Below are 21,303 nucleotides of genomic sequence, written 5' to 3' on the forward strand. Positions count from 1 at the left end.
AGAAGAGAAGTGAAAGCCAAAGGAAAAAAGGAAAGATACACTCATCTGAATGCAGAGTTCCAAAGAATAGCAAGGAGAGATAAGAAAGCCTTCCTAAGTGAGCAATGCAAAGAAAGAGAGGAAAACAATAGAATGGGAAAGACTAGAGATCTCTTCAAGAAAATTAGAGATACCAAGGGAACACTTCATGCAAAGATGGGCATAATAAAGTACAGATAGGGTATGGACCTAACAGAAGAAAAAGAGATTAAGAGGTGGCAAGAATATACAGAAGAGCTGTACAAAAAAGATCTTAATGGCCCAGATAAACATGATAGTGTGATTACTCACCTAGAGTGGGACATCCTAGAGTGCAAAGTCAAGTAGGCCTTAGTAAGCATCACTATGAACAAAGCTAGTGGAGGTGATCGAATACCAGCTGAGCTATTTCAAATCCTTAAAAATGATGCTGTGAAAGTGTTGCACTCAATATGCCAGCAAATTTGGATAACTCAGCAATGGCCACAGGACTGGAAAAGGTTAGTTTTCCTTTCAACACAAAAGAAAGGCAATGCCAAAGAATTTCCAACCACCACACAATTGCACTCGTCTCACACACTAGCAAAGTAATGCTCAAAATTCTCCAAGCGAGGCTTCAATGATATATGAACCGAGAACTTCCAGATGTTCAAGCTGGATTTAGAAAAGGCAGAAGAACAAAAGATCAAATTGCCAATATCCATGGGATCATGAAAAAAGCAAGAGAATTCCAGAAAAACATCTACTTCTGCTTCATTGACTATCCTAAAGCCTTTGAATGTGTGGATCACCACCAAACGGTGGAAAATTCTTCAAGAGATGGGAATACTAGACCACCTGACTGCCTCCTGAGAAATCTGTATGTAAGTTAAGAAGCAGCAGTTAGTACCAGACATGAAACAATGGACTGGTTTCAGATTGGGAAGGAGTACATCAACGATGTATATTGTCACCCAGAATCATGTGAAATGCTGGTTTGGATGAAACAAAAGCTGGAATCAAGATTGCAGGGAGAAATATCAATAACTTCAGATATGCAGATGACATAACCCTTATCAAAAAGCAAAGAGAAACTAAAGAGCCTCTTGATGAAAGTGAAAAAGGAGGGTGAGAAAGCTGGCTTAAAACTCAACATTCAAAAAACGAAAATCATGACATCAGTACCACCACTTCATTGCAAATAGATGGGGAAACAATGGAAACAGTGAGAGACTATTTTCTTGGGCTCCAAAATCACTGCAGATGGTGACTGCAGCCATGACATTTAAAAACGCTTGTTCCTTGGAAGAAATGCTATGACCAATCTAGATAGCTCTTAAAAAGCAGAGACATTACTTTGCCAACAAAGATCTGTCTAGTCACATCTATGGTTTTTGAAGGTGTCATGTATGGTGAGAGTTGGACCATAAAGAAAGCTGAGCACTGAATAATTGACGCTTTTGAACTGTGGTGTTGGAGAAGACTCTTGAGAGTCCCTTGGACTGCAAGGAGATCAAACCAGTGCATCCTAAAGGAGATCAGTCCTGGGTGTTCATTGGAAGGACTGATGCTGAAGCTGAAGCTCCAATACTTTGGCCCAATGCCAAAGACCCTGATTCTGGAAAAGATCAAAGGCAGGTGGAAAAAGGAATGACAGAGGCTGAGATGGCTCGATAGCATCACCAATCTGATGGACCTGAGTTTGTGCAAGCTCCAAGAGTTGGTGATGGACAGGAAAGTTTGCCTTGACAGTCCATGGGGTCACTGAGAGTTGGACACAACTGAGCAACTGAACTGAACTGAATCCTTCTTCCTAATATATCTCACCAGCAAGTCATCAATTTTATTAGTCTTTCCAAATAACATGCTTTTGATTTTGTTGACCCTCACTATAGAATCTTTCTTTTGCTTGTGATGTAATCAATTTCTATTCATATATTCTATTTCTTTTAGGTTTCTTTACTGTTCTCTTGAAAGCTCAAAGTGGAAACAGTTCATTAATGATATACTCTGCATATAAGTTGAATAAACAGGGAGACAATATACAGTTTTGTCATACTCCTGTTGGATCTAGTCTGTGCTAAACTCCATCTATTGATTTTTTTCCCATCCAATTGCATTATTCAGCTCTACGATTTGCTTATTTTTTCATCATTTTCTCTTTGTTAAAATTCTTACTTTGTTCATAAGTTGCTCTGCTAACCTCACTGAGCACCTTCCTAATCATTATTTTGGATTATCTGTTTGACATATCACAAATCTTTATTTCACTACAGTCCACTCCTGGAGAGTTTTTTCTTTTATTTGGAACATATTTCCTTGTTTTTGTTCCCCCTTAACTACTTCTGTTGATTTCTATGAATTAGATAAAAGAGCCACCTCTCTAAGTTGAGGGACTGGTCTCAAGTAAGAGATGAACCCCATCCAGCTAATCTGGGTGATTCTCAAATTTCTGTGCTATTCTAACTGGAAAAGCTGGGACACTAGATCTGTCATCAAACCCCTACCAGGAAAAAACTAGTAGCTGGGTTTTATTGCTGGCACCAGCCTGGGAAAGGAGTTGTGGAAAGAGGGTTCAGGGCTCATTCAAAACTGCCACTTTGTTCTCTGTGGACCCCAAGAAACTAGAGAATATATGGCTGCATTGGCTCCCAGAGGCAAGCAAGTGAGAAACTAGATCTTCAGCCAGTAGTCAGAAAAGTCTACTATACTAGATGTGTAGTCCAACTCCTTTCAGAAAGAAGATGGTGACTTGGTTTATTTCACTGGAGTAAGCCAGAAGAAAAGCCATGGAAAGTGCCCACACACAGGTTCAAAGTCCTAGGAGACTAGTGATTGCCTGTCTCATCAGTTCCCAAAGACAGCTGAGTTAGAATCCCGAATCTGGTCAGCAACTAGAAAAGTCACGTGCATTCTAATCCCTTCCAAGGAGAACTGGAAGCTGGGCTTTATTGCCTGCTCATTCTAAACTGAGCCAGTGGGGAGAGCTACATGAATTGTTTGAAAACTACCTTTTTGTTCTTTATGGCCCCAAAGGTCTAGCAAACACTGGGCTCCATCAGCTGCCAAACATAGACAAGCTAGTAGACAGTCCCTTTGATAACAGCCAGAAAAGTTGGAGTGCTAGATATGTGGCAAAATCTTTTGTCCTCAAGGAGAAGCTGAGAGATTCCTCTCAACTGTATGAGGTTGTGTTAAGAATGGAGTTTATGATGAGAATGTATTTCAGTTTTTCCTGACTCTTTTGAGGTGGGCATTTTCTTAGTTGACCAACATGCAGGTATCTCTCAACTATTTTCTGGATTTCTCTCAGAGGCAACTGATAGATATGTAGTTGCTTACTCAGTGTGTTTATGGGTAGAGGGAAAAGTCAGGAGCCTCCTATTCCGCAATCTTGCTGTTGGTGGTGATGGTTTAGTCATACAGTCCTGTCCTACTCTTTGCAATCCCATGGACGGTAGCCCGCCAGACTCCTCTGTCCATGGGATTGGGTGGAGTGGGTTGCCACTGCAAGAAAGCTGGAATGGGTTGCCATTTCCTGCTCCAGGGCAATTTTGCTGAGAATAAAGCTAACCCTATTTTCTTTTTAAAATATTCTTTTTGCATTTGGTGTTCTTCAGTTTCATTACAATATGTATAAATATGGATTTCTTTCCATATATCTCGCCTGGAAATCATTGGAATTTTTAACTATGGATTTTGTTGTCTTCCATTAGTTCTAGGAAATTCTTAGGATTTGTTTTATACTTTTCTTCTTTTGTATCTTATATCAGATTATTTTAGATCTTGTCACAATATCCTCCATCTTAACTGTTTTTTTTAAATACCTTATTTTGTGTCTCTGTGGTGTATTGCAAATAGCTTCAAATACATCTTTCATATCATTAATTTGCTATCTAATCTCTTGTTTTGCCTAACTATTGAATTTTTCACAATATATTTGTCATTTTAGGTAGTTCTGCCTGATCAATTTTGATAGACTTTTGTTTCTTCATTATACTCCTCATACTTTACTGAGTAAATGAGAAAATAATATTTATTAAGCATACTAATTTATATTTATTATCTTACTATTTCAGCATCTGCAGTGTTTTCAGATCTGCTTCTGCAGTTTGCTATTTCTACAAAATTTCATTCATGTATCTTGTTTATTTGCATGTCTTGTGACAATTTATTTTCCTTGAACTTGGATGAGAGTATTTTGTGGACTGAGAGTATGGTGCAAAGAGAATTTGAGCTTACTTCTGGCAGTTACTTCCGTGTATTACCAAAACAGGATCCTTTACATTTTCTGCTGGTTTTAGAGGCTATACGGTAATATAACTTTTGAATCAAAGTCCAGATAAGAATAGACCTAGAAAATTTCCAAGACATTTTGTATTTTTTTTTTCTGAACCACCTAGGGCCAAATTAAGCCAGTCAAGTTTTCCTACTACCTCCTGCTGTAGAGGCTAGTGTTTTTGTTGTTTATCTAGTGAGGTGGTCAAATAAAAGGATTCTCAGATTCTTGAAAGGGTCTCATGTGCCTTTTCAGCTAACAAGCTTTGTCTTTTGTCCTCAGTTCATGATCTTTCAAAATCCAAGTTACAGGCAATAATGCAAAAGAAATTCCCTGTATTGCCTATCACAATGCAGGTGCTGCCTTGCTATTTTGGATTTGTGTTCTTAGCACCTGGCTGGCGCCAGGAAATTTCCCTAATTCACCCATCAGATTATCCACATAGTTAAGAATGTTTTATCCATTAATTTTATTTCTTCTAGTTCACCATATCCCTAAAACTCAAATGATGTTTTCATATTAAATTGCTTCTAGATATTACTGATGCCTATTTTTCTTTAGCTCCTAAATACTAATTTGATTAATAGAGGTCCTGTTTTCTCTCTCAGATAAAAATATAAGAATACAAGATCTACATATCTCAGAATTATTACTCTTAGTAAAAGGCAGCATAGCTTGGCAGTTACATGGAACATAAACTAAGGCAAGAAAGCTACTGGGAAAAGATTTTTTTCTCTTTGGGCTCACTTATGACAGAAAGGAATCTGAGCAGCATATCATCCAGATATTTTTCCCTATGGTTTTCTTCACTATAAATTTGCAGCTCAGTTAAAAGTTAGGCAAAATAGAGAACATACTCCAACAACATACATTACAAGTTGGAGAAAAGTGCAAAAATGGGGATAAGGAGAAAATGCTTCTCACTCCAATATTGCAAAATGCCAGGCACCATTTCTATACTCATTATTTCCTTCATTCTTTCATTGACATTTACCTAACATTTACTATGTATACACCATTGTTCCAGGTGTTGGGGATATAACACTGAATAAAGGAATATATGAATGATGACACATAAATGAATACATAGAAAAAAGATAAGAATACAAACGGTGACAGCTCTTTGAAAATGACACAATACTATAAAACTCTTTTGTTATTATCATCTTGACCACAAGAGAATCTGGATAATTCTGTGGATTATGGTTATAAAAGTTGTGTTTTCCTTACACACAAGAGCAAATACACCTTAGTAGACTTGAAGTTTCAAAGCAATTTTCACTGGCAAAGTTTCTGACTTATATTCAAAATTCTGTTAATCTACAATTGGACACTTCTCAATTCTCATTCAGTCATAAATGCAGAAATAACACTCTATAATTCACATTAACTTTTCCAATAAATTAATCGATTTTAGCCTAGACAGTGTTCTAATTCAGCTTCTATTTTCTCCAACAGTAAATCTCAGGTTTCATTTCCACAGCCAGCTATGGACCAGAATGAAAGATTTAACGAAGCTTCAGCTTGGTAGTTGTTGAGTAAGCACTCTGATACATTTCTACACTATAAACATTAATGAGACTTACTCCCAACAGAGTATTTACTACATCAATTTATTTCATAGTATTATGTTTGCAGAAGCAAGATAGAGCAAAGGTTGTTTTGGATCCTTTACCAATACCGCTTCCTGTAAACAAAGAAAAGTGCAACCATTTAATTTACAAAATCATTTTAAAAGGCTAAATGCTCAATAAATTCTGCTTTATCTAGTTCAGACAGCCTCAGAAGCTATTTGTAACTTGGGTATAAAATGTATATAAAATTGAAGCATTTTTATACCAGCTTTCTGTCCCTGACTTTGACTGGAACTGAATTTCAAAGGTTGTTGAGACAGTATTGGGATTTCTGGGCAATATATTTGAAATTCCATCCTGCCCTGATAAGGGAGGCAGCCACTTATTTTATGAAAAGGAAGTCTCCATTACTATGTGTATGCCCACTCTCATCCAAGCTACACACACACACACACACACACACACACACACACACACACACACACTACTTTTTCCTTTTCTCCAACCACTGCCATTTCTTGCCTCTCACTTTCAACTAAAGCGAGAAAAGAGAAGAACCTGAAGGAAGACAACTTCAAAATCTTCTGCCTTCTTCTATAACCCTAATATAGAAAAACGTATCTGGGATAAACTGGACCTCTTACACAAGCATCCCCTGACACAATTCTGTTTAGTACTATGAAAAATGTGATACACAATCCTATCTGTCCACTCTTGCAAATTTCACCTCACCATTCTAGTCACTCCCCATATACAGACTATTTCTACTTAAGTAACATAGGTACCCAGAAAATAAATTTTCAATAAAAAGTTATGCCATCTTTGGGGCTAAGTAATATTTATAATTTTTCTGATGGCTCCAATAAACTAAGAATTGTAGGATAAATTTTGTTGAATTTTAATTAAGCACATTAATCTCTACCTGTGAGAATTCAGTATAACACAGAAGTTAGAAATATCTTCCAAAGTCAGACAGACTAGATCCTGATTACTAACACTCACTAGCCTTCTGATTTGGAAAAAACTAATTTAATGTTTTATTTTCTGTAAAACAACAACAACAAAAACCCACTTCTATGGTTTGTTGTTATTTAGTGGGTAAGTTGAGTCCAACCCTTTGCAACCCCATAGACTGTAGCCCACCAGCTCCTCTGTTCATGGGATTTTCCAGGCAAGAATACTGAAATGGGTTGCCATATCCTTCCCCAGGAGATCTTCCAGATCTAGAGAGTGAACCCTACATTCTACATTGCAGGCAGATTCTTTACCACTAAGCCACCTGGGAAGTCCCCACTTATATGGACACTTGTAACAAGTGATAAATTTATGTTAGATGTTTAGCTATCAAAAAATGCTACATGTTGTTATATGGGGGATCTAATGTTCTGCTAGTATCACTGGTATAAAATTAGTTAAAAACATAATCTTGCCTACAGGATATTTTTCAATCTTATTGTGAAGACAAAACACTCATCTAATAGACAAGTTTACCAGGTACTCATTACACAGGGCAAACATTTAGATGATCGGGTATTATTAAAGAATCATCATTATTTTTCCACCTTATCTAGACGAACAGGTCCTAAAATTTTCACATAAATGCTGAAATTGGGAACTTAATAGATTTTTTTCATTGATGCCAATAATTAGGAATTGAATAATATTAGATTAGAAATGAAAATATCTATTTAAGATGTGTGACTAAAGTAAAAGCATATGGAAAGGTTATTTTAAAATTAAATGAATTATATATCTAATAAGTTTATTGTGAAAGTAATAATGTTAAGAGCAAGACAAGAATTATAGGCTATGTGCTTTTTTAAGTTATCAGTAAAACTTTAGTAATTTTAACTGTGCTTTTTTTTTTTTCATTATGGAAGTATCTGCTTCCAAATAGTCACCTCCGCCATTAATAATGAAAGCTAAAATCTACTGAGAACTTATTATATGCCAGTCACTGCTGTGATCATTTTTACATGTATTATTATTCACTGAGTTAGACAACACTAAGGTACAGGTCCTATTATCATTATTCTCAATTTATAGGTGAGAAAATTAGAAAATTAAGAGTTGAATAAAATAGCTTACTTAAGATTGCATGGGCAGCAACCTTCACAGCTGATATAGGAACCCAGGCATTCGGTCTCCTGAACTCTTATCTTTAAGCATTATATAGAATTGTCTTCCATTACACAAGTACATATCTGACTTGGATAACCAATGGTCTTTGACATTGTATTGGAATGTCTGAGAAATATCTCAGCTCAACATTTTGAAAACTAAGTTGCTGATCTTCCTCTCAAAACTGACTTCACCCATGTCTTCCCCATCATAATCGATAAAAACTCATCCAATTGCTCAAGCCAAAAAACAAACAAACAACAACGATAACCTCATAATTATCTGTGGGAGGAACAGAGACGTACTGCCCATGTCTCTCTCCCAGGTAGGACTTGCTGCCTAGCTGTGGAGAGTGGGACCAGCAAATGTCCCTGGCTGTCAGTTCCTCCAGGATCTACCTCAGCTATAGAGAGGTTATCCCCACTCCCCATGTCTGCAGGTCAAACCCTTTCCAGGGCAGGGTGACCTGCCTCCAGTGACTGAAAGAGGCTGACTATTTTTACCCGACAAGATACACTTGAGGTTGAGACTCTCGCCAGAGCTCCCTGCTCACTGGTTCAGCTTTGGAGGTCCAGCTCACAGGTAGACTTCATCCTCTACCCAGTCCTGCTCCCTTCCTCTTCCTTCACAGAGGTTAATTCCTAATAGCACGTTGTATCCCAACCTCTGTCTAGTGTGTGCTTCTAGAGGATCTAAACTGCAACACCAGCCATGACCCTTCCCTTTCTCTCACACCCTACAACTAATTTAAACTGTCAAATCCAGCTGGCTCTTCTTGCAAAATTTAGCCTCAATATTCACTAGCCACCCTAGTCCAGACTAAAATGTAAAGAGGTCATGAGAGCAGTGCTCAATTATACCCCAAACAGAAAGAACAGTTCACATGGAATGAATAAATTCTATATTTCATAAATTGATCTATGTAAAATAAAGTCATGTCAATCTAATTAACAATCACAATTTAAATTCATTGACGTCCTTGGAAGAGATGTAAAGGAATCAGAAGTCTACGGATAGAATGTGGTTGTTGTTTAGTCACTCAGTCGTGTCGCCTCTTTTGAGACCCTGTGGACTGTAATCCTCCAGGTTCTTCTGTCGAAGGAATTTCCCAGGCAAGAATACTGGAGTGGGTTGGCATTTCCTACTTCAGAGGATCTTCTCCACCCAGGGATTGAACCCATGTCTCCTGCATTGCAGGCAGATTCTTTACCACTGAGCCACCCAGGAAACCCACTGGTAGAATGCTGCTGCTGCTGCTAAGTCGCTTCAGTCGTGTCCGACTCTGTGCGACCCCATAGACGGCAGCCCACCAGGCTCCGCCGTCCCTGGGATTCTCCAGGCAAGAACACTGGAGTGGGCTGCCATTTCCTTCTCCAATGCATGCATGCATGCTAAGTCACTTCAGTCATGTCTGACTCTGAGACCCCATAGATGGCAGCCCACCAGGCTCCTTGGTCCACAGGATTCTCTAGGCAAGAATACTGGAGTGGGTTGCCATTTCCTTCTCCAATGCATGCATGCGTGCTAAGTCACTTCAGTCATGTCCGACTCTGTGCAACCCCATAGACGGCAGCCCACCAGGCTCCCCCGTCCCTGGATTCTCCAGGCAAGAACACTGGAGTGGGTTGCCATTTCCTTCTCCAATGCATGCATGCGTGCTAAGTCGCTTCAGTCGTGTCCGACTCTGTGCGACCCCATAGACGGCAGCCCACCAGGCTCCTCGGCCCACAGGATTCTCCAGGCAAGAACACTGGAGTGGGTTGCCATTTCCTTCTCCTCACCGGTAGAATATCTACCTGCTAATCAGTTCACTGGAAAACACAGACAATGATTGAGACTGAGTAGGATTTTTATTTACTCATACTCTGAACTCCAACCCAAGCATCTTAAAACACACACATTTAATTATTTTCATACAGGTATATCAAATCACATTTTAATTTTCTCTCAACTTACCTCAAGCTCATCAAGGGCACTTCCCAGGGTTGCTGCCTGAGGCTCTGGTGGGGCTAACATGTTCTGGATGCCCTGTGAAGCATTTGAAATTACATTGAGGGCATTCTGAATTTCTCCACAAACTGTGTCCTTGCTAGCTTTAAGGGATGCAACATCAGAATGTTCCAAACAAGCTGAACAAATTGAATGCAGTATGGGGGAGTTCTCCTTCAATGAGGCCCGGGCACCTGCAATTTCATCCCTCTGATTTGGAGATTTTAGGTCCTGAGGAGAGAAATAAAAAGAGAGATTATGGAAGAAAGATTTATACAAAGAAGCTCCATTTTTCTGTCAATATAAACAAAAACATAATAGATACTAGGAAGTCATAACTATAAGTTAAACTTAGGGCATAAATTATTTCTACACTCTTGATTCTGTTAAAAGTTCTATAAAGCTTACCAATTAGCAAATAAAGGACACAATGGTACAGATGTGCAATAACTTTTACAAGTGTCAGCCATATACTTATGTCAGAAAAATACTCTGGCCTTCACATTATTAACTGAATTATAAGAGGGCTTCAATTCCAAGGATGCTGATTACCTATTTGCATACACATGATACTTCCATTTAATCTTTTTGTTAAAACTAAACCAGTTAAGAATACTAAATTAAACCTCCCACCATTCAGCTATCTTTCATTCTTTTTCAGAAATACTTGCTAATAAATTAATCTTGGATCTTTCTTTCTTCAACATTTATTTAACATATAGTTATTGAGCAATTAGTATATGCTAGCCCTTGAGGCTTCCCTGGTAGCTCAGATGGTAAAGCGTCTGCCTACAATGCGGGAGACCTGGGTTCGATCCCTGGGTCGGGAAGATCCCCTGGAGAAGGAAATGGCAACCCACTCCAGTATTCATGCTTGGAAAATCCCATGGACAGAGGAGCCCAGGGGGCTACAGTCCATGGGGCCACAAAGAGTCGGACACGACTGAGCGACTTCAGCTCAGCTCAGCCCTTGTGCTTAGATGTCAAGTGCACAGAAGGGAACATTCCTACAGGGACCTTGTTCTCCTGAGGCTTATATTCTTGTTTGAGGGAAAGGGGATCGAAAGCAAATGATAAATTATGTAAACAAATACATAAGACAATCTCAGGTAATGACAAATTCCATCAGGAAAACACAAAAGTGAGTGTCAGCAACTGACAAGATGAGAAGCTAGTTTAGCTTGGGTGGTCAGAGGAGATAATTCCTCAGAGACGACATTTGCAATAAATATAAATAAAAAGCATTTCAAACAGTGGGAGGAGAGGAAAGAGAAAGTCCTATGTAAGTGATAGTGGATCAAAACCAGCTCAAACCTACAGGAAAAATCCCTGGCAAGTACTATCTTAGCCAAGAGATGAACGTTAACATCATCAATGATGTCACAAGGATATCGATTGATTCTTGATATATTATGACAAGATGACTACTTCACCTGCCCGGAATTCTCTCTAAAGCCCATAGTCTCAATCTAATCATGAAAAAACAACAACAAACAAAACCAGATTGGGGGAAATCCTGCATGATATCTGGACAGTATTCCTGATTAAGGTCCCAGAAAACAAAGAGACTGACTGAGGAACTATCACAGAGAAGAGAAACTGGAGAGACATGACAAGTAAATGCAACACAGAACCCTGGATCAGATCCCGGAACAGAAGGAAGACATTAACGGAAAAAGTGATGAATTCCAAATAAAGTCCAGAGTTTAGTTAACAGCAATTCATCAATGTTTGCTCATTGTGGCAAATGTAAGACATTAACAGTGCAGGAAATCAGAAGAGTAGATCAGAAATTTTTGTATTATCTTTGCAACTTTCCCAGAAATCTAAAATTATTAATATAAAATAAAAAGTGCACTTTAAAGAAAACTAACTCAAGTGACCTGAACAATAATTTTATGCATTCCACACATAATATCTCATGTAATACTTATAAAAACTCATGGTACCTATTATTTCTCTTTTTAAAGATGAGAAAACTGGCTTCCTGCAAGAGTGACATCTCCAGGATCTTACGCATTAACTTTCCACGATTTGTTGCACAGTGATTTGTATTTATTGCCTCAAATGTAGTAATACCTTTAAAAAGTCTGGAAACTCAGAATTAGGGGTATAAAAAATCATAAATTATATGTTTAATTTTTATCTGACATACCCCCAAATTTTATCTTTCAGAAAGTTAGGTATGGTATGGGTTCCGGCGCCAACTGACTGAGCTACATGTAGCATTTCTTGCATCGTAACACAAGTCAGTGTGACTGCTAAGACATGATCTTAACAGCTTCTCGCAGGAAAAGGATTTCTCTCATTTGCTATTATACAAAGATGAGGACTTGTGTTTTTTTGCTTTTTTTTCCCCCCAATTATTTTTATTAGTTGGAGACTAATTACTTTACAATATTGTAGTGTTTTTTGCCATACATTGACATGAATTAGCCATGGATTTACATGTGTTCCCCATCCTGAACCCCCCTCTCACCTCCCTCCCCATCCCACCCCTCTGGGTCGTCCCAGTGCACCAGCCCTGAGCCCTTGTCTCATGCATCCAACCTGGACTGGTGATCTGTTTCACACTTGATAATATACATGTTTTGATGCTGTTCTCTCAGATCATCCTGCCCTCGCCTTCTCCCATAGAGTCCAAAAGTCTGTTCTATACATCTGTGTCTCTTTTTCTGTCTTGCATATAGGGTTATCATTACCATCTTTCTAAATTCCATATATATGCGTCAGTATACTGTATTGGTGTTTATCTTTCTGGCTTACTTCACTCTGTATAATGGGCTCCAGTTTCATCCATCTCATTAGAACTGATTCAAATGAATCCTTTTTAATGGCTGAGTAATATTCCATTGCATATATGTACCACAGCTTTCTTATCCATTCGTCTGCTGATGGGCACCTAGGTTGCTTCCATGTCCTGGCTATTATAAACAGTGCTGCGATGAATGTTGGGATGCACGTGTCTCTTTCAGATCTGGTTTCCTCGGTGTGTATGCCCAGGAGTGGGATTGCTGGGTCATATGTATTATACAATGACTTACAGTTTATAAAGTGTTTCTGGATAGTATCTCACTGATCATCACAACACCCCTTGAGGCAGTTAGGCTGGTGTTATCAGCCCCATTTTGGCTAAATAGGTATTTAGTATTGGGAGATTAAAAAGCTGGCAGAAGAACTGAGATGTAAACTTAAATCTTCTGATTGCAAATCCCATGACTAATTCACAAGACTCCTCTATCTTGGAATAATGCTGCCTGGGGCTAATAAATGGCTGCACTACTATATTTTTAGCTCCTCCTTTTCTCAAAATAAAGGCTGTCTGCTACTTCAGGTGGCCTTTGAGAGAGAGTAACTTTTTTACAAGATGCAGGAGGACAGTTAGAAGTAGCTGTCAACTCACTGTTCATACTCATTAATAACCCCAGAAAAGACATTGCATGATTTTCTTGACTCGCTATGATTTCCCCTATAGATTTCTGGTCTGGGTTCTAGTTTCAGCTCTTAGTACTAAGCTGGGCAAGTCTACTTATCAGTGTCTGTGTTTCCATCTGTAAAAATGAGGATAACTGTACTCCTGCCAACCCGGTAAGGGGATTCAGTCAGTGGCGTAACAGAATTGGAGTATGCTTGTAAAGTAGTAGAGAATTACAGAAAGCATTCAGAAATATTTTATTCCTAAAATTTATCAAACTTGGGGCACTGTTTTTGTTCTGTAATAGTCTTAGTGATTTTCATATTCCCAACAGTTTTGTACAACTGTGTGTGTGTGTGTGTGTGTGTGTGTGTGTGTGTGTGCGCGTGCGCGCGCACTCATTCAGTCATGTCCAGTTCTTTGCGACCCCAAGAACTGTAGCCCACCAGACTCCTCTGTCCAAGGAATTTTCCAGGCTAGAATACTGGAGTGGGTTGCCATTTCTGACTCCAGGGGCTCTTCCCAACCCAGGGATCAAATCCACATCTGTTGCTTCTCCTACATTAGCAGGTGGATTCATTATCTACATTTATCTCAATGTGACTTAGAGGAAAAATAATTTAATGTTTAAAAAGGATGTACACTCCTCCAAAGAATAATGACACCATGTATAAATATTCATAAAGAACTGAAGAAAATTCTCTGCATATTACAGTATAGCTATAACTATATAACTTCTTCTGAAATGACCTGCACATTATACTTCTCTATTTAGAATGACAAGGTCAATGTTTAGGTAGTTTCTGGAAGATGAAAGTCGGTGAACATGTATTATTACAAAGAAGGATAAAGTTAAAACATTATTCCTTATATATATATATATATATATATATATATATATAACTGTTAATTGTGTTAACTTTTATGCTCTAGGAACTTTGAAGTTTTAAAAATTGTAATATATTTTGGCTTTTGAGCCTATGCCTTGTTATCTCTGCCCAAAGCAATTACAGAATTCTTAATGAGCACTGATAGCCTAAATGGCAAGCCAACAAAGCTTGTTAGAAAAGTTCAGTGAATGTTACAAAAATATCATATTATGGCAGCAGGTGGAAAAAGAAGGCAGTTTACAGAGTTTAGGAAAGAAAAATTGAGAAGACAAGGTTATTTCTCCTAAAAGACACCCCAAAGGATAAATTTAATGTAGTAAATAAGCACACAAATAAAAGGACAGCTAATGAATGTCACACTTCTAAACAAAAGTGGTTCTTTTGCTTTAGCAATCATACCAAAGGTCCATAAGCTGTCTATTTATACTTAATTTTTTTTTCAGATTTTTTCCATTTATTTTTATTAGTTATTATTAAATTTAAAACCAGGTCAAAATAGGAATTAAATGGTAGGGTCATTTAGGGATTTCTCTGGATGAAGAATTGTAAAGAATTGCATCTTGAGGACTAGTACTTATTTAATATCTTTTTCAATGCTCCAGAAGAAAAAGCTTACATGAGATTTCCAAGTTAAGGAGACATTAAATGCTTCCAGCTGATGAAGAAATACACAGATGGGACTTAAAAAGAAGACCTTACAAGTCTGTGCAAGTGGGTAGAGAAGCAACATATGAGTTTTAACCCTGGCAAGAGAACAAAATATATTTAGGGATTTTAAAGATCATAAAGTATAAAAAAGGAGGACTCTAAGCTATCAGTTAATTAATTCAACTGTTCATTCAACAATATTGTTGAGCCCCCCCCCCTTTATATATTAGGCAGTGTGCTAAATGTTAAGCAAGCAAGATATAGAGCTTACAGATCAGAAGGGGAAAACAAAAAGTTTACATGGGAGTTAAAATAGAGTTATTGATAGCATAGAGGAAAGTTCTTCAGCTTGAGGGGAACTGAAGAAAAATTGTCAGAGGAGATGACTCTTAAACAGTGAGTAAAAATTATTCCTGTGAACAGTGTTGCAAAAACAACAAGTAAAGAAAACAGCATGTGCAAAGGCCTGAGGCATAACAGAGCACGGAGCATGCATGCTACTGCAAGTAGCTCTACAAGCATAGGGACGCTGAGCAAGAATGGTGATGAATCCATCTAGAAAGGCAGGCAGATGCCACACTAAAGAGTTGTGAGTGCAACAAGCTCAGATGTGTGTTCTTCAAAGATTGCTCTAGCAGTGACCATTTAGTGACTAAGAGAATGAAATTTCAGTCAGGGAGACCAGGCAATAATCCATGCAAGAGACAATGAGGACCTAAATGCTGAACACTCTTGCTAGCCTGTAGTAGGATGGGTCCAGAAATATTTACGAGGGACAAACGGTAAGACTTTGTGACACTTAGATGGGGGAAAGGAATGGAGGGATCTAGAAGCATCTAGAAAATTGTTTCAACCATTGTGTACCTCATGATGCATTTGCTAAGATGGAGAATATGGAAAGAATAATGCATTTGAAAGAGTAAGACAAAGTACATTTTGTTATCTGCCAAATGTGAGATGGCAGCATAATATCCAAATAAAAATATACTACACATGGATTGAGAATTGAACAAGAAATAGAGATCTGTGAATCAGCAGCTTATAGTTGGGAGCTAAAGTCATGTGTGTGGAAGTTACAGGGTCTTCACCAGGATAAATGTTACAAAAAGGAGAACCTGGGAGTAATCATAAGTTTTTTCTTGAAGATCTAAAACTGAAAGTTTTCTGCGCTAGCCCCAAAAACTAAATATGTACTGTAAATTAACAAAAAGGACATCAGAAGATATTGAACTCTCAAAAATAACAAAGAAGCAAGAAAAACACATACATCTCTTAGAGTTTAGGGCCCCAAATACTGTGGACAATTATGGTCACTATATTCTTTAAAAAGGAATCAAAAAATTTTAAAAAAAGAACAACTTGGAAGACTGTATGACTTCTGTATGAGGGAGCTAAAAATATAGGGTTCATTTGCTTCAAAAAAGGGAAATTTATATTGAAGTGCCCATGATTTTTTAACAGTATAGAAATTATAAATGAACTTTACAAGTTGTTGATGAACTTTTTTACTAAACATAGAAACAATAGATCAAGGAAGAAGCATTTTAGATTCTAGTGAAATCAATTAAAAATACATCTATTCATATTGCTGTCTCCCTCACTTCATTACACTTCCCTTGAATGCAAGCACATAGCTTAGTTATTTTTCAATTCACATGGCACATATTAGGATCTTAATCATTTTTTTAAGAAACAAATAGAAAAATGAGTAAGAAATAAGCAAGAGGAAGTTATATTCAGAAAGGGTAAGAAACTTGGGGTACGATTATTCCAAGAAAACAAATATATGGAAAATACACATAATCCAGAAAGTCTAGACAAACTTGCACATGATAATTCTACAAAAAGCTAAAGTGTACAATTAAATTATATCTATCTTTACATCAAATTTTAGTGAAATCACTGATACAACTGCTTTGGGAAACTGATAGTGTCTACTAAAGTTTAATACATATGTATATTCCCACAAGCCAACTTTGTTCCAGTCCTGGAGAAGATACACATTTATGGAAATATTTTCATGCTCACTAAAAGTCATATAAAATTTCTCACAGAAACACTCTTCATATAGACCCAAATTAGGAGCAACCCAAAGTGAGAAGAATGAACAAAATGTAGTTACATGCCACAGTATAAAATATGGAATGAAAATACAGACATAAAAGAGTACATATTAATATTATATGAGTCTGTCTATATAAAGTTCAAACTCAGCAAAGCTAATCTATAATTTTAGAAATCAGAATAGTGTTTATTCTTCCAGAGTGATTAGAGACTAGAAAGGGGCATAAGGGATCATTTGAATTCTGGTAATTCTCAGTGTCTTGCTCTGGGTACTTGTTACCTTGGAGGTGGTATGTTTAGCTTGCAAAATTCATTGACCTGTATGTATATAAGCTATACATTTCATGAATGCATATTATACTTCAATTTTAAAAATTTATATCAAAAATCAAACAAAACAAGTGTTACTAAAGCCAAGCACACATTCACTGGTATAAAAAGCTATATAGACCTGTCATGCTACATTTCTCATGATATTACAGGAAGGATGAAAAAAGTTGAATATGAAATATATTTATAGATATCATCTACCCATTTAAGGGCTTCTGTTTAAAAAAGAAAAAAATCTAAATGGTTCAAAAATAAGAAGGGAAAGTTCCTATAACTTGGCCATCAGAAAGGGCAAAGCTAAAGGATTTTCACAGCAATTGATGCCATACACCCTTGAAAAAATTCACATTTCAAAAAATCAGAGAAAACTTCCTTACTAAGCTACATCCCTGCTCAAGTGGAATAGCTCAGCAGATACTCTGCTCGACAAAGCAGAACTACATGCAAATTATTGCTTCTCTTCCAGGTGATTAAATGAAATTTCTAGAGCTGACAAAACCACTCTGGTTGTAGAGGGATGGGAACCCATAAAGAGCAGTTTTGTTTTCTTAAGACTAAGAGATATACAGCAGAAAAGTCTAATGGATAATTTGCTATTTGGATTCCATTCTTGGTTGGCTTTTATCCCATCTTCTTTCTGCCAAGATGCTGCCTGCTAACTGCTTCACTGGACTGGGCAGCTTCATGTTCTATTAGAAATCAAAATAGTGCAAACATCTGCTAATTTAAATGTTTTTCCCCAACATAAATTAGGAAGTGGATACTGAGCCTTAACTGAGCTGAGGGATATAACATGGTGAAACAAGAACAGACTGCAGAGATAAAAAGAAGGTTCTGAGGAATAAATAAAGATTTAAAAAATGGAAGATTTTATAATCAAAACATTATTAAGAAGCAGAGAAAGACCTTCACTGATTTTCCATTCTTATTTCTCATTTTCTATTTCATGTTAATATAATAAAATCAATAAAGAAGAAAATAAAAGAATTCTTCAAATTCAAATAGAAAACTGAGAAACTATATAATGATCTTATTGAGATATCCCCAAGGTATGTACTCTAAGCCAATAATACATACCTTGAGTATTTGAAATACACCAAAGTGAATATTGAAACTCCAAAGAAACCTCCTAGGAAAGCAATATTACTTAATTCTAATGCAGATTATTGTGTCAGTTAAGAAAATGTATAAATAAAGTTCAGAAATACATTGCATTCATTTTCTATCCATCTGAAAGAAATATAGTATGCATTAATCTATTATTTGCCTCAAATTTATATCTAAAAATAAATATTATCTGAAGTCATCTATCATATGATTATAGTAAAAGGAATAAGCAGAAAAGCATTAAAAAATGAGCTACTTCAATAAGATCCACTTGCTGTGCTTCATGCTACCCTTCCATTTGTGTCTATACTCTATCACTTGATCTAATAAAAATTCAAATATCCATAAGTCAGAAAACTTTTCCCATATAGATTAATTAGTACCTGTGAGAGTTATCTTGAATTTTAATATCTAGTCAAGGATAAATAATTATCATTATCTTTACAATTCTTTATATAAGTTTCTGTAACTCACTTGAGAGAAATAAATCACGGCTTCCCAAATATTCTGGTGCATCTCAGAAAATGAATAGAGTTACTTAGTATAAATGGGATCCACGCCCAGGGACACTGATGCAACTTCTTAGTTAATAATACTTTATATTCGTGGAGTGGTTTATCCTGCTTAATATGTTTCAAGTTATTCTCTCACAAAGAATACCTTGAGAAGATATAAAAAGTGCTATTATTTTTTTAAATTAATAAAATGTGATATTACTGATTGTTTCTAGTAAAGCCAACATTTATTAAATAGCTATAATGCTTCCTACAGGGAAACACTATTTTCTCTCATTTAATGGCCCAGTTATGAATAAGACCCAGGATTGGCTCCTATATTAACACTCTTTCTACCCAACACTGTTTCTTTTGTTATTGTCAGTAGCTTCATTATCTCTCACAAAGTCTAAGGACAGACTGTAGGTTCTGTAGTGGCCCAAAAGAAAATACGCATTTTAGGCATTCCTTCCTAACAAATAATTGTCACACCTAATACAACTCAGATAACAAACTCATTCCTTAACTCAGTTTTAGAATAAGGCTGATAAGAAAACCTCAGGCCAAAATTGTAACACTAGAAATTAAACTGTGATTGATAAGGTTATTTATTTTGCCAAAAAACATATTTGAAGAAAGAGTAAAAGTATCTTCTTGACCTTTTTAATCTATCTTTGATAAAGGAACAGCTCTAAACATAGCAACTTAGTAATGATAGCTTAATGGTTGCTTTTCCGAGAGGTTAAAAAAAAAAAAAGAAACTGTTTGGTTTTTTAGTTTAATTCAGCAGGCCTGACACCTGCTACAAGGTATGACTGCAAAGCTAAATCTATAAACTCAGGTGCTTATTTTAAGTGTGAAGCATGAATAGCCCAGATGTCAGTCAATAGAAAGTGGTGAAGCTCTCATACACTAGAGTGTATCTAGCCCATTTAAAAACCATTGAAATTCAATCGGCCAAACAAACAACAACAACAAAAATCCCTGACCTCTACTCTAATATTCTATCACAGACGTTTTTGTAAACCTTATGAATGCAGCCTCCATGGTTTATATTTATACCACATGTGTACCTGACCTTGGAAGAGACTGGAAAGATGGATAATACATATCCCTGGGCCTGAGGAGTCTACCAAACATGACGTGAGGCAAATGCTGAGCAACTCCAAGAATGAAGTCTGTCTCATAATGAAAACAGCATGAGTTTTGAGGTTACAAAAACACTCCAATAACTAACTTTACTTCAGTTACAAAATGGGGATGATAATTCCTACCTTCCAAATGAGGTTACCTAATTTAATGTGAAATATTTTCCAGAATTTTCTTATATGACCTCTCTCTATACAGCAAACTATTGGCCATATTCCCTCCTTAAACGTTTCTCCTCTGTCCTCTTAGATGACATTGAATACTAAATTTAAGTTAACAGGAAGTGACCTCTCTACCAAGCTCCAGGATAATAACTCAAGTTGGATCTCAAAATAAACATGTCCAAAACTGAGCCCATTGCTTTTCTTACACACACTCCCAAATATGCTTCTCCTTCAACATTCTCAGACTAAAAGGCCCCAACCCCCAACTTACTAACAATAAAATTAAGGAGTATCCTTGACTCTTCTATTCCCTCATTCCAATCATTAGGTAAGATCTGTTATTCTCCTTACCAAATACTTCTCCAGTCGGTACCCTTTGTTCTTATCCTCATTACTAGTAGTAGTCTAGAGAAAAAATGATTAGGGAGAAAAGGGAAGAAGTGTGATACAAGGAGGAGAGAAGAAATCACAGAATAGAGACACCTTTTTGGCTAATACAATATTTTGTCTATGATACAATTAGAAGAATCTCTCTAAACTTCAAATATGATCCTCACTCCCCAACTTGAAATTTTCAAATGGCTTTTAAATCAACCACAATAAATTTCATATCATTTACTATAGACAAGCATGATCTAACTCCAGCTGGAGTCAGAACATGTTAAATATGGGACATGTTTTCAGAAAGTTAAGTTAGATCTCTCTACATTAACCAATAATCAGATCTATCTGACTGAGGAAAACATAAATAACTTAGGTTAATAATCTTCCTAAGTTTTAAATATTCTTAGATGCTGATTTCAACAAAGTATTTATACAGTAGAACTGAACTAAGGGCTACGAGGAAATACAAATACAAAGTAAAAATAAGCACCCACTCTGAAGTCCTCCACTCTCTGGAAATTGTTAAATAATAATATGTTAAAGTAGTGAAAAAAAATTAGTGGGACAGATCAGAGTTATTATAGGAACTGTAAAGAAAAGCAGGGCTCAGCATTAAAGAATCCAACTGCCCATGCAGGAGACTAGGGTTTGGTCCTTGGGTTTGGAAGATCCCCCGGAGAAAGAAATGGCAACCCACT

The 21,303-nt window shown here is 36.8% G+C and overlaps 1 protein-coding gene across 2 annotated transcripts in view; it reads right to left on the reverse strand.

Annotated features, from left to right (window-relative positions):
- Window positions 1-21,303, reverse strand: part of CTNNA3 (catenin alpha 3) — a 1,809,955-nt gene that overhangs the window by 1,364,936 nt on the left and 423,716 nt on the right. For both annotated transcript variants that reach the window (XM_070470726.1, XM_070470725.1), the window contains exon 6: window positions 9,928-10,191. In XM_070470726.1, the coding sequence (XP_070326827.1) occupies window positions 9,928-10,191 (264 nt within the window). The remainder of the gene's footprint in view (window positions 1-9,927; window positions 10,192-21,303) is intronic.

Source organism: Odocoileus virginianus, chromosome 7, assembly GCF_023699985.2.
Source record: "Odocoileus virginianus isolate 20LAN1187 ecotype Illinois chromosome 7, Ovbor_1.2, whole genome shotgun sequence".
NCBI classification, from domain to species: Eukaryota; Metazoa; Chordata; class Mammalia; order Artiodactyla; family Cervidae; genus Odocoileus; species Odocoileus virginianus.